This window comes from Armigeres subalbatus, chromosome 3, assembly GCF_024139115.2.
Source record: "Armigeres subalbatus isolate Guangzhou_Male chromosome 3, GZ_Asu_2, whole genome shotgun sequence".
NCBI lineage: Eukaryota > Metazoa > Arthropoda > Insecta > Diptera > Culicidae > Armigeres > Armigeres subalbatus.
In genome coordinates, this window is record NC_085141.1 from 204,106,226 (window position 1) to 204,120,358 (window position 14,133).

The window sequence follows — 14,133 nt, forward strand, 5'->3', positions numbered from 1 at the left end:
CTTTTTTTCTGAGTTATTCGAAGAAGTTGACCAAATTGGGAACAGACCAAAACTGGTACAGCTACCCTACATATACTTAATGATTATGTAATTATTGAGTATGTATCACCCTACCGGTGATTGTTAGATTTTCTAACAATTTTGTATAAGAACTTACCAAAACCTGTATGAGAACTGGGCATATGCGAAATGCTAGATTCTTATAGAAATATGGTATAAGACCTTACTATTTTACAAGATTTTCTTACAATATTTATTTGTGAGCTTACATTTTGCCTTTCTCGTACAACCGAAAGGCCATAATTTCACTCCAAAATCGAACTTTTTATAGAAGTCTCAGAGACCCATGGTGTTATATACCAATCGACTTAGCTCGTCGTACTGAAGAAATGTCTGTCATTAAATTAGCCACTTTTCATTTACTAGTAATTCTTAACCGATTTTCTAGCAACAAATTGCATTCGATGGGGAACAAACCCCACTGAGTATAATCACGATCGGTCATTGCGTTTGAAAGTTATAAAGAAAATGGTGTGTTGAACCATATAACGGGTGGCCACTAAATAGCGGGAATAAAAAGAATGGCTCGGGAAGAAAATTACAAAGAAGTACAGTTCAATCTGATATACGTTATATAAAGAGTTGGCCTTAGACTTTTATCTTAGATTAATGAATAATAGCAAATGGTCCGTGGTCCACATAGCCGTTGGACGGCGGCCATTTCCGGATGATGCTTCTGATCCTATTGATGAGTTGCTTCGTGTCTTTGGCCTTCCAATCACCTTTGAATACAATGGAGCTCGGTCTACTTAAAATCCTTTAACGGTTTTCGAAACATTTTCACGTAAAACAATGTCGACCGTGTACTTTCCCACGATCTTTGTTCGTTTTAAAAAAAATGTACATCGCATCTTTCCTATTTTTACGGCATGTTTGAAACAACTGAACATGTTGTAGTAAAAGTTTGTGGGCGACAATTTTCTGAATATTCTAAGGATTTATTCACATAAGAAAATATTTTTCTGAAGCATTAATGCTCTCATAGAAAAGTATTGAAGTATTGAAATTCACGTTTTTTAGTGACTACCCGTTAAGCTTGGTTTGTTGATTCGCTATACAGTGTGTGCAAGAGCCGTAATGTAAGCAATTATTTGTTATGTGTGTCACACCAAACGATTGAATCGAGAAAGGCATCATCACCGTTAGGTGGGTTAATAGTGTCCCAGCAAACACAAGATCGTATATCATAACGGATAAGACTTAGTGTACAAAGTGGAGGCCATATACACACTTAAAATAAATCGCTGAATTCGGTAAAATTTTACCGAAATCTCAACAGCAGAACTGTTCGGTAAATAATTTAACTGACTTTCGGTGATTTTGACAGTTGAGCAATGGAAAAAATTACAAAAAATCTGTAAAATAAATTACCGAACAGTTCTGCTGTTGAGATTTCGGTAAAATTTACCGAATACGGTGAAATGAGGTAAGTGTGTAGGTACACTTTGCATGCAGTCAAATGGAGGAATGCGCCTATATCGCCTCCACCTTATACAACTATTCGCTAGCATATGCGACTTTGTGTTGGCTGGGGTTTTTGTTTCTAACAATTTCGCAAATACCCAGTTCTTCTACAGGTTCTGGTATAGGTTCTTATACAGAATTGTTAGAAAATCTAACAGTCACTGGTTGGATGTAGTAAGGACTGAGCTACAAGACATTCGGTTACCAAATCGCGATACCTAATAAGGCGCGAACAAATTTTATTTCCTTCTTTTGTCTCTTTATTTGAAGAGAGCCTGTATTATCGTAAAAATAATAAAATTTCGAACTGTCGTATAAAATAATTTAAAAATTGATAAGTTTTTTAGTGTTATCAATTTCATTGTTCATTTTTTATTATCCACCCCTTTCATTTTCTAAAAACCGATAGAGCAAAAGAAGAAATGATAGTTTGTTCCTGCCTTTTAGCTATAAAAATAAATTCGTGCTAACATAATAGAGGAGGCCTGGAAGAGTTTGTTTATACCATAACCGTACTGCATTTCCATCTCCACATACTCCATTGTTCAGCGTGGCCATCACATACCCATATAGGTCAATAGGAAACTCTGAGAGCTATAAGAATCGCAGGAAGCCTCATATAGCTGCTTAACCTATTTATCATGTAGTTGATGAATAAAAATTGTAAAATTGTAAAACATACACCTACATAAATTAATCCAAATTAGATGCGTTTGTGAACAAGAATTTCGACTTAGTTTAGCTTGATTGATAGAGTGTGTTGTCCTTCTTTATAATTTACCATGTCGCGTTTACGGCGCAATCCCGATGAACAATATTGTGCCGATGACGTAGTGAAGATTATTTCATTAAATTGAAAATGTATGAATGTTAACCATTATCCGCTTAGGTGTAGAAAAAATACCTAGAGAAGTGTTTGCATAGTTAGTAAAGTTTGTCTTATTTCCAGATTATGACAGCGACTGTTGAAACAGTATCTGAGCAATTGGATTTGGCGGCTATTATACCGTCAGAGAAGGTAGTCACAGCCGTAGCGCGATCAGTTACGCTGTCGGATGCGGATGTCGGTAAGATTTCTTCATAAATATTTAATTTAAATTATATTTTTTTGCCTTTTTCGTATACGAAGTCAACTTAAAGGTTAGGATCATTCCAAAAACAAAGTTTTGATAGACGACCTGAAGACACATACTAATTCAGAGGAGCTTAGGTCGCAAACACCGTCAGGAATACTGTTGTGACAATCTCTCTCTTACCGTTTTTGATAGAATGCATTTTTCTTTTAAAAACAACTGTGAATTCGTTTGATCCCTCGACGAAAAAGATCCTGCACACTTCGCCAAGGTTCACACAATACGCAGTTTTTTTGTGCTCCGGTATTGAACGTGTCCGAAGAAGAAGATTGAACGTGTCCGATAAAAACGAAATTAAAGCTTTGAAAATAACAGACAACGTTGTCTAACTTTAACTTGCAGCAACGGCAACAGTTCAGATTGCCAAACCAACCGTCGTAGGAGACTCTGGCGACGGCTTAGAGGAATCTGCGGATTCAGAAACACATTACGATTTAGAGGATGGGGACGACTTCTGGCACACATCGGTTGGAAAGTTCAAATTCACAATCGATAATCTGCCGCAATCGCTGCAGTACATACACCAACTGCTGAAAGAAATACCAACGATTGACAAGCCAGACATTTTGTACTACATTCTACAATGTTTGAAAATAATGGTTCTTCATGGCGATGCATTTACAAAGGCTGCACGCGATGATCGAGGGTTCTTCATCTGGTGCCAAGAGAATCTTCTTGTCAAAAAGTAATTCGTTTTACAATAATGGAAATTATTCAATAATAACTGTAGTATTTTGAACTACGTATTACAGCTTGTGGGACGTTTGCAACGCTGAGCATTCACACATCTGCGAAGTTGCGGTACCAATACTCCTGCACTGCGTAACTTTACCGCTGGGATCAGATGTATTCTGGAACGTCGTGCAAAGTGCGTTCCACGACAGCGACTGGCGCGTACGGTTCAAAGCCGTCGAGCGTGTTACAGGTAATTACACATTAATACGATTGATGGCAATGTTAATAAATCTTCGATTGTTGTTTTTAGTAATAACAAGATTTATGGATTCCACACCATTACGTTCTGAGATAAGCTTACAAGCATCGCTAGCGACGGCTTTTTGCCACCTCATAGCAGCATGCGATGACTTGAATGTCCATGTAGCACAAAGGGCAACCTTGTACCTCGGTACTATTCACGACAAAGCCATTCAAGCACTAATGTTTTGCTTGGAATCTCAATTTGACATGTTCATAGTTGATCGACCAGTTGTGCTGCAATCAGTGTATCAATTACATAACATGCTGTCTGATAGGAAAGTGCTATCTTGGGATTTCTTCCTCAACAGATTTGATACACTGTTTGTAGAAGCTCAAGTAAATTTGGAGAAAAATGGAGACATCTCACATTTAAGAGATCTGCGTAACTCAGAAAACGGCAGTGAAATTTTATCTACGAAAATCAACAAAGCTCGCGAAGCATTGAGTCAATCTGATACATCTGGAAGCATGTCAAAAACTCTGAGTGCTTCATTCGGTACTAAATGGCCGTACAAAAGAACGATGTCAGCACCCGCCACTATAATACCTAGGCAGGAGTCTAAAATTGGTACGTTACAGTTTTCCAAATGATGTGCCTTTCACAATACATGTAATTTACTTATATTTGCTTTCAGAAAAGGAAAAGATCTACAATCGTCAAGCTTCGGCACCGATTTTCAAAAGAAAAAGCTCCCGCTTCGGATTGGGTCAGTTTCTCTCTTCTGGATCTAATCAGAATAATTTGACGACCCCACAGCATACATACTTACAAACCCATCCCCAGCATCACTATAACCAAACGCACATTCACAAACCCCAACAGTCTAGCGCCCCCTACAACGTACAACAGCCACAATTACACCAACCTCATTCCTACCATTCTCACCATCAACACCAACCCGGCAGTAGCCAAGGCCTGTCGGGCCGACCAGACAATCTAGCCTCCTCATCTGTCCCAACCACTCCCAACCTAGCATCTTCCCAGCAGTACCAGCAACATCAGCAATCATTTTTCCAACCAAATTTCGCCACATCCGCAGCGTCGGGGGCGCCAGGTAAGTTTTAGAGCATGATTGTTTCGTTGAATATTTCTCACTCCTATGACTCTGCCACTTCTGTACACTCCAACCGACTTCTATATGCCGTAAGTGTTCCATGTTTTGTTCATATTTTACGAATCCGTACTACACATACATTTGTAACTCGGGTGAGCATTAGATTATATAACACGTAGAATAATGTTTTCATTATCTCCATTCAAGATTAATCTAATCATTCTCCATTTTTAAGGATCACACTTTCCATTAAAATCTGTGCAACGCCGGCGCCTCGAAGTTTCGTATATCGCCTCAACGTTAGCATCTTATGTTGCATTATATACGACTTCCTGTTGACTGGATCCCGTCCTTATCCTTACTCGTGGCACTAAGCCTTTACGGGATGCGTTGAGCTGCTGACAAAATTACGTATTTCTTGAGAACGGCACAGCTGTTCCATCTCCTCACACTCCGTTTCTATAGGCGGCGTTTCTTCTCCTGAAAAAGGCGGGTCTGCTTTCTTAACTTCCGTCTATAGCACTCCACGTTCTGCCGGGTCCCTTGCTGCAGCGCAACTGCCCGCGCTGCGTCCTTCTCCTCCAGAATTTGTCTGCCCTCTTCGTCACACAAATCGTCTTCTTCCCACGTACCCGACGTTGCTCTCCGCAGCGTCGTTTATGGCTGCCCTTACTGTATTCCAGCAGTCCTCAAGAGCTCATCCTTTTCCGGCAACGCTGCCTCGAGATGCTGCACGAATTAAATGGCGACATCAGGTTGCTTGAGTCGCTCTAGGTCGTACTGCGGCGGCCATCGGTACCGAACATTGTTGATGACTTACCTGAATCTAGCCTACTTAAGTCTGTCATCTGATCTGTCATAATACTGTAACGTACGTTTCGAGCTCACACTCACAGCACTAGCTACGTACGAGCCAATCATCCAAAATGAATTAGGGTATACCACCCAGAAAGTGGGCACCAAAAACGATGTTTGGTAGAATGCCATTGTACCGCGGATGACAGGCGTTTCACGCTTCTGATCGCGAATGACTCGGATAATCTTCGGTGACGAACCAATCCTACTCTGACGAGAAGTTCCCTGACAGAGGGAATTCCCCCTAATTAATCGTGATACCACACACCTTCGGCGACGATGCGCTCCGACGTTCATGGCCCGCCTTCCTGATGTAATTGCTAGTGACGTCCAACTGTCTTTGCAGTGGACGTCCACATGTTCCCAAACTAGCTTCTCCTTGAAGCTTTACTTAGCTTACTACCTGTTCAGGGGGCACACAAACAAGGATGTAGCTAAAGTGGACGGTTCAGGGAAAATTAACGGTCTTGCATGTACCAAGAACCTTTCGATGCTCAAAGAGAGAATGAGATGTACATTTCAACTTTTTATTTTATCATTTCTGATTAGTACTGCAGGGTTAGTATAGCGTTGCGGCCGATAGATGGTGTTGTTTGGGTAGATGTGGATGATCGACATTTATTTGGATTGCGAGATTTAACTGCAGTCTTGGTAGGGGTCGTAGAGCTTCCCTCGGCATTTACCCTCTTCGTTGATGTTGGTAAATGAATAGTACGGGATCCGTCTAAAGAACGCGTACATGAGGCATCCCATCCGCACCTTCTAACTGGACTGTTTGTAATTCGCCGAAGATCCGGTTCCCTTAAGGTAGATTACGTCCGAAGGAATTGGACAGCGGACCGGTAGCGCTCCTCGACTTCACTCCACAGCAATGAAATGAGTTTTCAGCAATACGACGAATGCTTGGTCTTCTTACGGCACTGGGTAGGAATGGCGACCTTTCCTTGCTTGACTTGGATTTATCTTGGACTTGTGTGAATTTCCCAGACCCAATTGGGTTCTTGTCCAGCTCAGAATAGAGAATCTTTCACTTCTCGGATCGTGTCTATTGTCTTTATCAAAGATAGACTTGTACTATCGACAGACATATGATTTCCGCACAATGATTTTCGTATCACGCTGTACGCGTACAGCGAAAAGATGACACACATCTTTTCTTTCCACCGTTGTATCTATTTGACAGCTTGTTTTGAAACTGATTCTACCGCTTGCCAAAACATATTTTTCATCAAAATGTATAGAAATCATAAACTGTTACTATAGTTCTTATGAGTATTACACAATATTTACTGTAGTAATTATACTTAATATTTATTATTGTTTACTAGCTAGAAAGAAACTCTCAATCAGAAGGCCTTGACATTAGTATTCTGACTGACATTGACTTACATGATTATTCCGCAATAAACGTTAAAACAAATAACACGTATTCTTACTAAAGATCAGAAGTGGGATACGAATAAAGAAAAATGAGCAAATGAGCAATTTGCGCTCGGATGTTGAAGATCAAGAGAATTTCGGAAGAAGCCTTCCTTCTCAAGATACCAATAATTCGTCCGAAGGGCCAAGCTCTGGAACAAGTTATGGCAGCATGCAAAGTCAATCTAGAAATGTGAATGACGCTTCAAGTGGATCTCGGATTTCACAAGCTGTTATTCAAGATTGCGGAAATTTAATACAAGTGAACCGTTCTATCAAGCTAGACGAATTGTCTGCATTTTTACCATTTTTTTCTGGATCGTTGAACGAGGACGCAAATTTCTTCATTAACACAGTGGAGCAAGCTAGAAAAACGTTTCACGTGGAAGAGGAAGTCATGAAGTTGATGGTGTTCAAGCATCTACAGAATAGCGCAAAAGACTGGCTATCGTCACAGCCGGATATATTTGTGAAAACATATTCTGAAGTATTGAATTTGATCCTCATGACATTCACTGTGACTACGAGTACTTTCGAAACAAGGCGAAAATTGGAGCTCCGGAAATGGAAAGCAGATGAAACATTCTTGGAATATTTTGTTGAAAAACGAAACATAGCAATGCCACTGAAACTACACGAAGCTGAACTAATTGAGTATGTAGTTGAAGGCATACCTGATCGCAATTTGAAGAATCAAGCTAAAATGAGTGGATTTTCATCGTTCGGGAATCTTCTTAAGGCCTTTCAATCGATTCGATTGCCGCGTAGAGATTTGCCAAATGATCGTTATCTTATTACAGACATTGATGGATTCCAAATATCACAATTACCATTCAGCTCTATTTGTTCACCAAATAACATGCGAAAATGGTTATCGATTTCTAATTTAATAACAAACTATGACGTCGATGAGGACATCGACGAGTCAGGATGACCGATTTGTAGTAATTATACTTAATATTTATTATTGTCTACTAGTTACTAAGATACTCCCAATAAGTAGGCCTTGACATTAGTATTCTGACTGACACTGACTTACATGATCATTCCGCAATAAACGTTAAAACAAATAACACGTATTCTTACTAAATTTACCCATATTTTTTAAATAAATTGTGGATTCGCGTCAGCAATTCATTCATCGATATGAAAGCGTCATAGTTTTCCAATTTTTCGTATAGGTATTTTAGCAGAAATATGCGAGTTCTAGCAAATATTCCGCAGGGCAATTATTTCTGCGGACGTTAATCACTCTATTCTATGGTTTGGAGTGATTTCAGTGCACTGTGCACTGATCGTTCAATTCATTTGGACATTATGAAGGATAAAGCCAGCACCGTTCAATTGGGTCATAGATCAAATTTCGAATTTGTCCAAAACAACGGTACAAACATTCTTCCCATCTAAAAAAGTAGATGCTGACTAATTGCCGAGCTAATTGCAAATCAAAGAACCCGCATCCTTCGCAATCCCCAGACCTCATTCCAATTAAAACCCATGGGATCCTTGCACAATATGTTCGAAATCACACGATACAGAACTCAAACCATTGAATATCATGCAAAAGTTACGGTAGATCTTCCCGGAAACAACCCAAGAACTGGCAAAATCAATAGGAAGACATCTTCAGAGCGTAATTGTAGCAAATAATGGGCTTACGAATAATTATTTTGCTAATGTTGTGAAAAATATCATCTGGAATTGCAGAAAAACGAATTTTACTCAGTCAGCTTGCAAATGTTTGTTTTTATTTCATATGTCAAACGGCGTATTTGACATTTCAAAATAACAAATTATGTTTTGTTTCGTACAATGTAACGGTCGAAGGGCAGGGTACGGAAATCATCGTGCTATCGTGATACCAGCGTGATTCTGGGTGACAGACATATGATTTTACGCTGTACAGTGATATTGGTATCATATATGTGTCACAAGTATTGGAATTATTTTCGTGTCGCCTTATACCATGGTACGAATACCATAGGTGTGTCCTTAGTATAATGAACTATGTCTGCTTACAATCAATACGCATTGGAAAAACAAAATGGAAAGAATATACTAAATGGTCTCCACAATGGCCTACTGATCTCTACCTCGGAATTTAAAAGGCATTTCCCAGGAGATGCGTACATTGCAGCGAACTCATAAAGTTACTCAATGCTTGCTATTTCGCAGCATTAATTGGAAAACTTTTGCAGACCTGTCAGAGAAAATGCTAGAAATATTTGCAATATATAAACAAATTTCCTTAAAGTACAAGATATTTGTAGAACTTTCATAATTTTATAACTAATCACAGTAATTATTGGTCCTATAATTATTTACCCTATCCCGGCGTTGCACCATTTTTATTTATCCTGCGTTCTTCGCATTCACTTACTACTCACTTTTTCTTTGATATGATTAATATTACTTAGGCCCAATATCTTTACCGCCGTATAACTTTTAATAGCCCATTCAGATTACGCCATTTACCATATACATTTTCGTGTAAATATATACCTGAATCTGAATATCTGAATATATAATCTGAATAGGCTTACCCATACGTTTAAACCTGCTTTAAGATGTGAAGAAATCGGCCCTTAGTTAATTACGCATTTAGTACATTAGTTGACATCACTTGGTAGTTGAATTGGATTCATCATGAAGAATTTTAGAAATCCACACAATCATACAGTCAAACAAAAAGCGTTATAACGGCTATGAATCACTGTACATAATGACATTTGTTACCCTATGTTTGTCTGCAAACCTGGTATGTGAAACTATACATTGTAATATTTTGTATATATCTGAATTCCATATTCCCTTAATACCTTCTCTATTCCCTTTCTGCATTTAGAACACTGTCATGGCGGATATTTTTTAAATGACTAAGTAACACGATTTTAAATGTGATATATCCATTGCAGATGGGCACATTCATTCGATAGGCGGAGCTGGAGATGATTTCAATATGTCCGGATGTTTATATCGCGTTATAGATCTCGAAGAAGCTGACAAGGAAACAATCCATCTCTTGGTGTTTTTACTGATGCAATTTATGTCACGGGCGGATCTGGTATTATGTTTTTATATGTGTTTGGCACTTCTATTCTAACGATTCGTATCAATGTCTTCAAGGCCTATCCAACAGATGAAAAACCGATGGTCAAACAACAATCCATTGTTCTGCGTCATCTTTATCTACTTCTTGGATTTAATCAAACGGAAAAACTATTCCACATACCACCAACGCGACTTAGAACCTCGGCGGTGTTCAACTCATTCATAGCAAACTTACCACAAGTATTAGATCAGAATCACTTGATGGGATGGTTGCTTTTACCAACAGTAGTGCAGGTTCTACTGTATGCACCGAATCAGGGTAACGGACTTCTTCAGTCTGGATCCGAAGCCATTCCCAGTGTTTCGTATACCTTTTCGCTGTGGTACATGGAAATACATGTGCGAAGAAACTGGATGATGTCTTTACTCGTAATATTATATAAATACCAATACAATCAACCACCGTACGCTGACCAGATACAAAATCTGATAAGAATAGTCATTAATTCGTTAGAATCCCATTTTCACCAGTGTCGAAGAATACCAGCGACTGTCGTAATGGATATGCCTTCACGATCCAGGGATATGAGTCAACCATCCTTGGGCACTGATCACGATGATCGTTTGCAGGAGACACCGCCAGCAAGTCCGCTATTCACTTCAGAAGGACCGTCACACGGACATGGCCATTCATCGAAGCATAAACTAGCAAAAACGAACCCGTTAGGATTCCGAAAGTATCCCGATTCGAGCTTAGAAACCGATGACACAGAATCTGAATTAGTGGCCATACCAGAGAGCGATCTATCAGACAGTACACTACATTTGAGCAGCGCACCGGTATGTAGCCCTCAGCCCTAATCATCCCGTTTTATCCCATCTTTAATCTATTGCAGAACTCCTTCGACGATACTGTTCATTACGACGATATATGTGCGCCTCTGAAGCCGGAACTGGTCAAAAACAAAGTCACTACTCATGTAACAGCTGCTAATTTGGCAACTGCGCATGTAGCTATTTCAACCATAACTACAGGTGAAAAAGATGACAAAACAGAGCTTTCGAAAACGCTACAAAAAATTATATCGTCGACTGGCGGTAGCGATAAACCATCTTCAGACACTGACCTGAGCGTTGTAGTTGCACACAAAATTTCGCCCACCGCACAAAAGTGTTCCGTACAGGAAGGAGTACGGATGATGGTCACTTCATCGATGTTAGGTCAACCGAAAGCCCAAGCAATCCTTAATCCACCAGCCAACGTCCAGAAAGCCATCGTTGTGACCCAAAATGCATCAGTGGCTATTGCCAAGCCCAAGGAAAGCACTGTATCAAAAGTGGTAACGTGCTTCTCATCCAATCAATCCAGAACTGAAGGTAGGACATTTATTCTGTAATGCCACCCTTACTGGATTTCGTGTAATTATTCAGTTCATTGTTGGAGCAGCTGGCACAAAGCACATAACTTAATCACTACATGACTATCCACCACTGTCCACGCTGTTATTACTGGTTCTGCCAATGATCGCCAGATTATAGCTGCAAGATTGAATTAAATTTTGCCCAGCAGATGGATAGAATACTCAAGTTAAGGCCTTTTTTTAGGGCCAATGTCCACATAGCGGTTTTTTACGCCGCGTTCACGCAAGGCACCCAGAATTAAATGGAGTAATGCAGACGTAAACGTGTGCACGACTACATTTGATGCTGGGTACCTTGTGTGGACGGTGCACGCAGCTTTAAAAAACGCTACGTGGGCATCGGCCCTTAAGCTCGTAGCTTCTTTTCAACGCTGCGTGCACACAGCGTTAAAAGGACGCAGGTGTGCATCGAAAAAAGCGGTGACGTAGCGTCCCGCACCAATGCACACCTGCGTTTTTTCAACGCCACGTGCACGCAGCGTTGAAAAAAAAAACGCTATGTGGACATCGGTCTTTATGGATGTGAAGGAGAACGAGCGATGCCTTATTAGGGACTCCACATTTAGGCCCGATGCCCACGTAGCGTCTTTTCAACGCTGCGTGCACACGGCGTTAAAAGGACGCATGTGTGCATCGGGAAAAAGCGGTAACGCAGCGTCGCCGCACCGATGAACACCTGAGTTTTTCAACGCCACGTGCACGCAGCGTTGAAAAAACGCTACGTGGGCATCGGCCCTTAAGTGACAAATACTGCTATTATAAGTTTCACTTCACCGCTTCACAGAGTTCATTTTATGCACTTCACTTCTAAGTAAACGTTAATAGGTCTACGAATGTGAAGTGATCGTTAGGTGGAGTGAAGGTGAAAGTAAATGTGGAATCCCCAATGAGGCCCTAAATTGATTCAGCCTAAACTACTTGTAGCGAAACGCATCTTTTCCCGCAGTTAGTTTTAAAAAAAACCTCGGAAATATAGACCTAGACTAACATTTAATGTAAATGTCTATTTTCGTTTGGCAGTGTAGATACTTAAGAATAAGTACAAGAAAAGGGAATGATCATATAGACAGTGTATTATTATATTGACACAATTCATGTTTTCTTGATAACTATTAAAAATCATCTTTATTTTCGTAGATGATGACCGGAATGATAACCACAAACACCACCATGCATTGGAAAAATCCGGTCTGTTATCCACTAATCATGAAATATCAACTCACTGGTCGGAACAAAGGTCCGTATCTCCTGCTCAAAAAACTCTGGGACGCCAAAAACGCATAATCGAACCGAGCTTGACTCCAGCAAGCACCCCAATATCCAACAATGGCACACCTCAGAATACAGCTGAGGAACACTCCAAAACCTTCCATCGTAGCGATATGAGACAATTTGAACGATCGCTGAATTATGCTTCTCCAGAGACACCACTCTCCAAAATGGACCTCATGATAGCGCCGACAAATGAAACTTCTGAGACATTGTTGAGCCCTAGAAGTATTGCGCAGTTGGAAATTCCTACACCGGAACGATTGCTACCGATTGGACAACACGGAAAAGAAGGCATTGCCGCCCTGGTTGACAAAGTAAGAGAAGCTTTAACAATTCCAGATATAAGTCACCTGAAGCACGACAGTTTTGACAAATCCGACGTAAGTATCTATATATATAAAAACCAATCTATGTATGTATGTTCGCTAACTACTTCTGAACCACTTGGCCGATTTCAACCAAATTTGGTACACACATTCTCTATCCTCAGGGGAAGTTAACAAAGGGGTGGGAGGGTCATTTGGAAAAGAGGAGGGTTTTGTTTAGAAAACGAACAATTATGTGTAACTTTCATCTCCCAGGACCGATTTCAACCAAATTTTGTACACATATTCACTATAAGGAAACAATCATATGAGAGATTTTGGGAAAGGGGAGGGGTCTGGAGGGAGGGTATTGTTCAGAAAACGGGTAATTTAGAGTAAATTCTGAACCCCTGCACCGATTTCAACCAAATTTGATACACACATTCTCTACCCTAAAGAAAAGATAACAAATGGGGTGGGGCGGTCATTGTAAAAGAGGGAGGGTATGGGGGAGGGTTGTCTTTATAAAACGAGCAATTCAGTGTTACTCCCAACTTCCAGTACCCATATCAACCAAATATTGTACACATATTCACTAAGAGAAGTCGATCACATGGAAGTGTAATTTGGGAAAGAGGGAGGGTCTGGGGGAGGGTATTGTTCAGAAAACAGGCAATTCAGTGTTTCTTTTGAACCCCTGGACCGCTTTCATCCAAATTTGGTACACACATTCTCTATCCCAAGGAGAAAATAACAAAGGGGTGGGATGATCATTGGGAAAAGGGGAGGGTAAGGGGAAGGGTTGTCTTTAGAAAAAGAGCAATTCAGTGTAACACCCAACTCCCAGGACCAATTTCAGCCAAATTTGGTGCACATTTTCTATTCTAAGGAGAAGATAACAAAGAAGGTGGGAGGGTCATTTTGGAAAAGGGAAAGTTATGGGGGAAGGGGTTGTCTTTAAAAATGAGCAATTCAGTGTAACTCCCAGGATAAATTCCAACCAGATTTGGTACACTTATTCTCTATTTTTGGAAGATGTTTATTGAAAAGGTAGGGCCAAACAAAGATATAAAAATATATTGATACAAAGGTTCAATTCTATGAGCGGTAGATCTACCTC

General features: G+C 40.1%; 1 protein-coding gene across 3 annotated transcripts in view; it reads left to right on the forward strand.

The window, feature by feature from the left end:
- Positions 1-14,133, forward strand: part of LOC134226959 (protein unc-79 homolog) — an 82,315-nt gene that overhangs the window by 42,643 nt on the left and 25,539 nt on the right. For 2 of the 3 annotated variants that reach the window (XM_062708106.1, XM_062708105.1), the window contains exons 13-21: positions 2,474-2,591; positions 3,000-3,342; positions 3,410-3,582; positions 3,643-4,203; positions 4,271-4,690; positions 9,880-10,028; positions 10,091-10,855; positions 10,912-11,392; positions 12,574-13,088. In XM_062708106.1, the coding sequence (XP_062564090.1) occupies positions 2,474-2,591; positions 3,000-3,342; positions 3,410-3,582; positions 3,643-4,203; positions 4,271-4,690; positions 9,880-10,028; positions 10,091-10,855; positions 10,912-11,392; positions 12,574-13,088 (3,525 nt within the window). The remainder of the gene's footprint in view (positions 1-2,473; positions 2,592-2,999; positions 3,343-3,409; positions 3,583-3,642; positions 4,204-4,270; positions 4,691-9,879; positions 10,029-10,090; positions 10,856-10,911; positions 11,393-12,573; positions 13,089-14,133) is intronic. The other variant, XM_062708108.1, reaches the window with a different exon arrangement.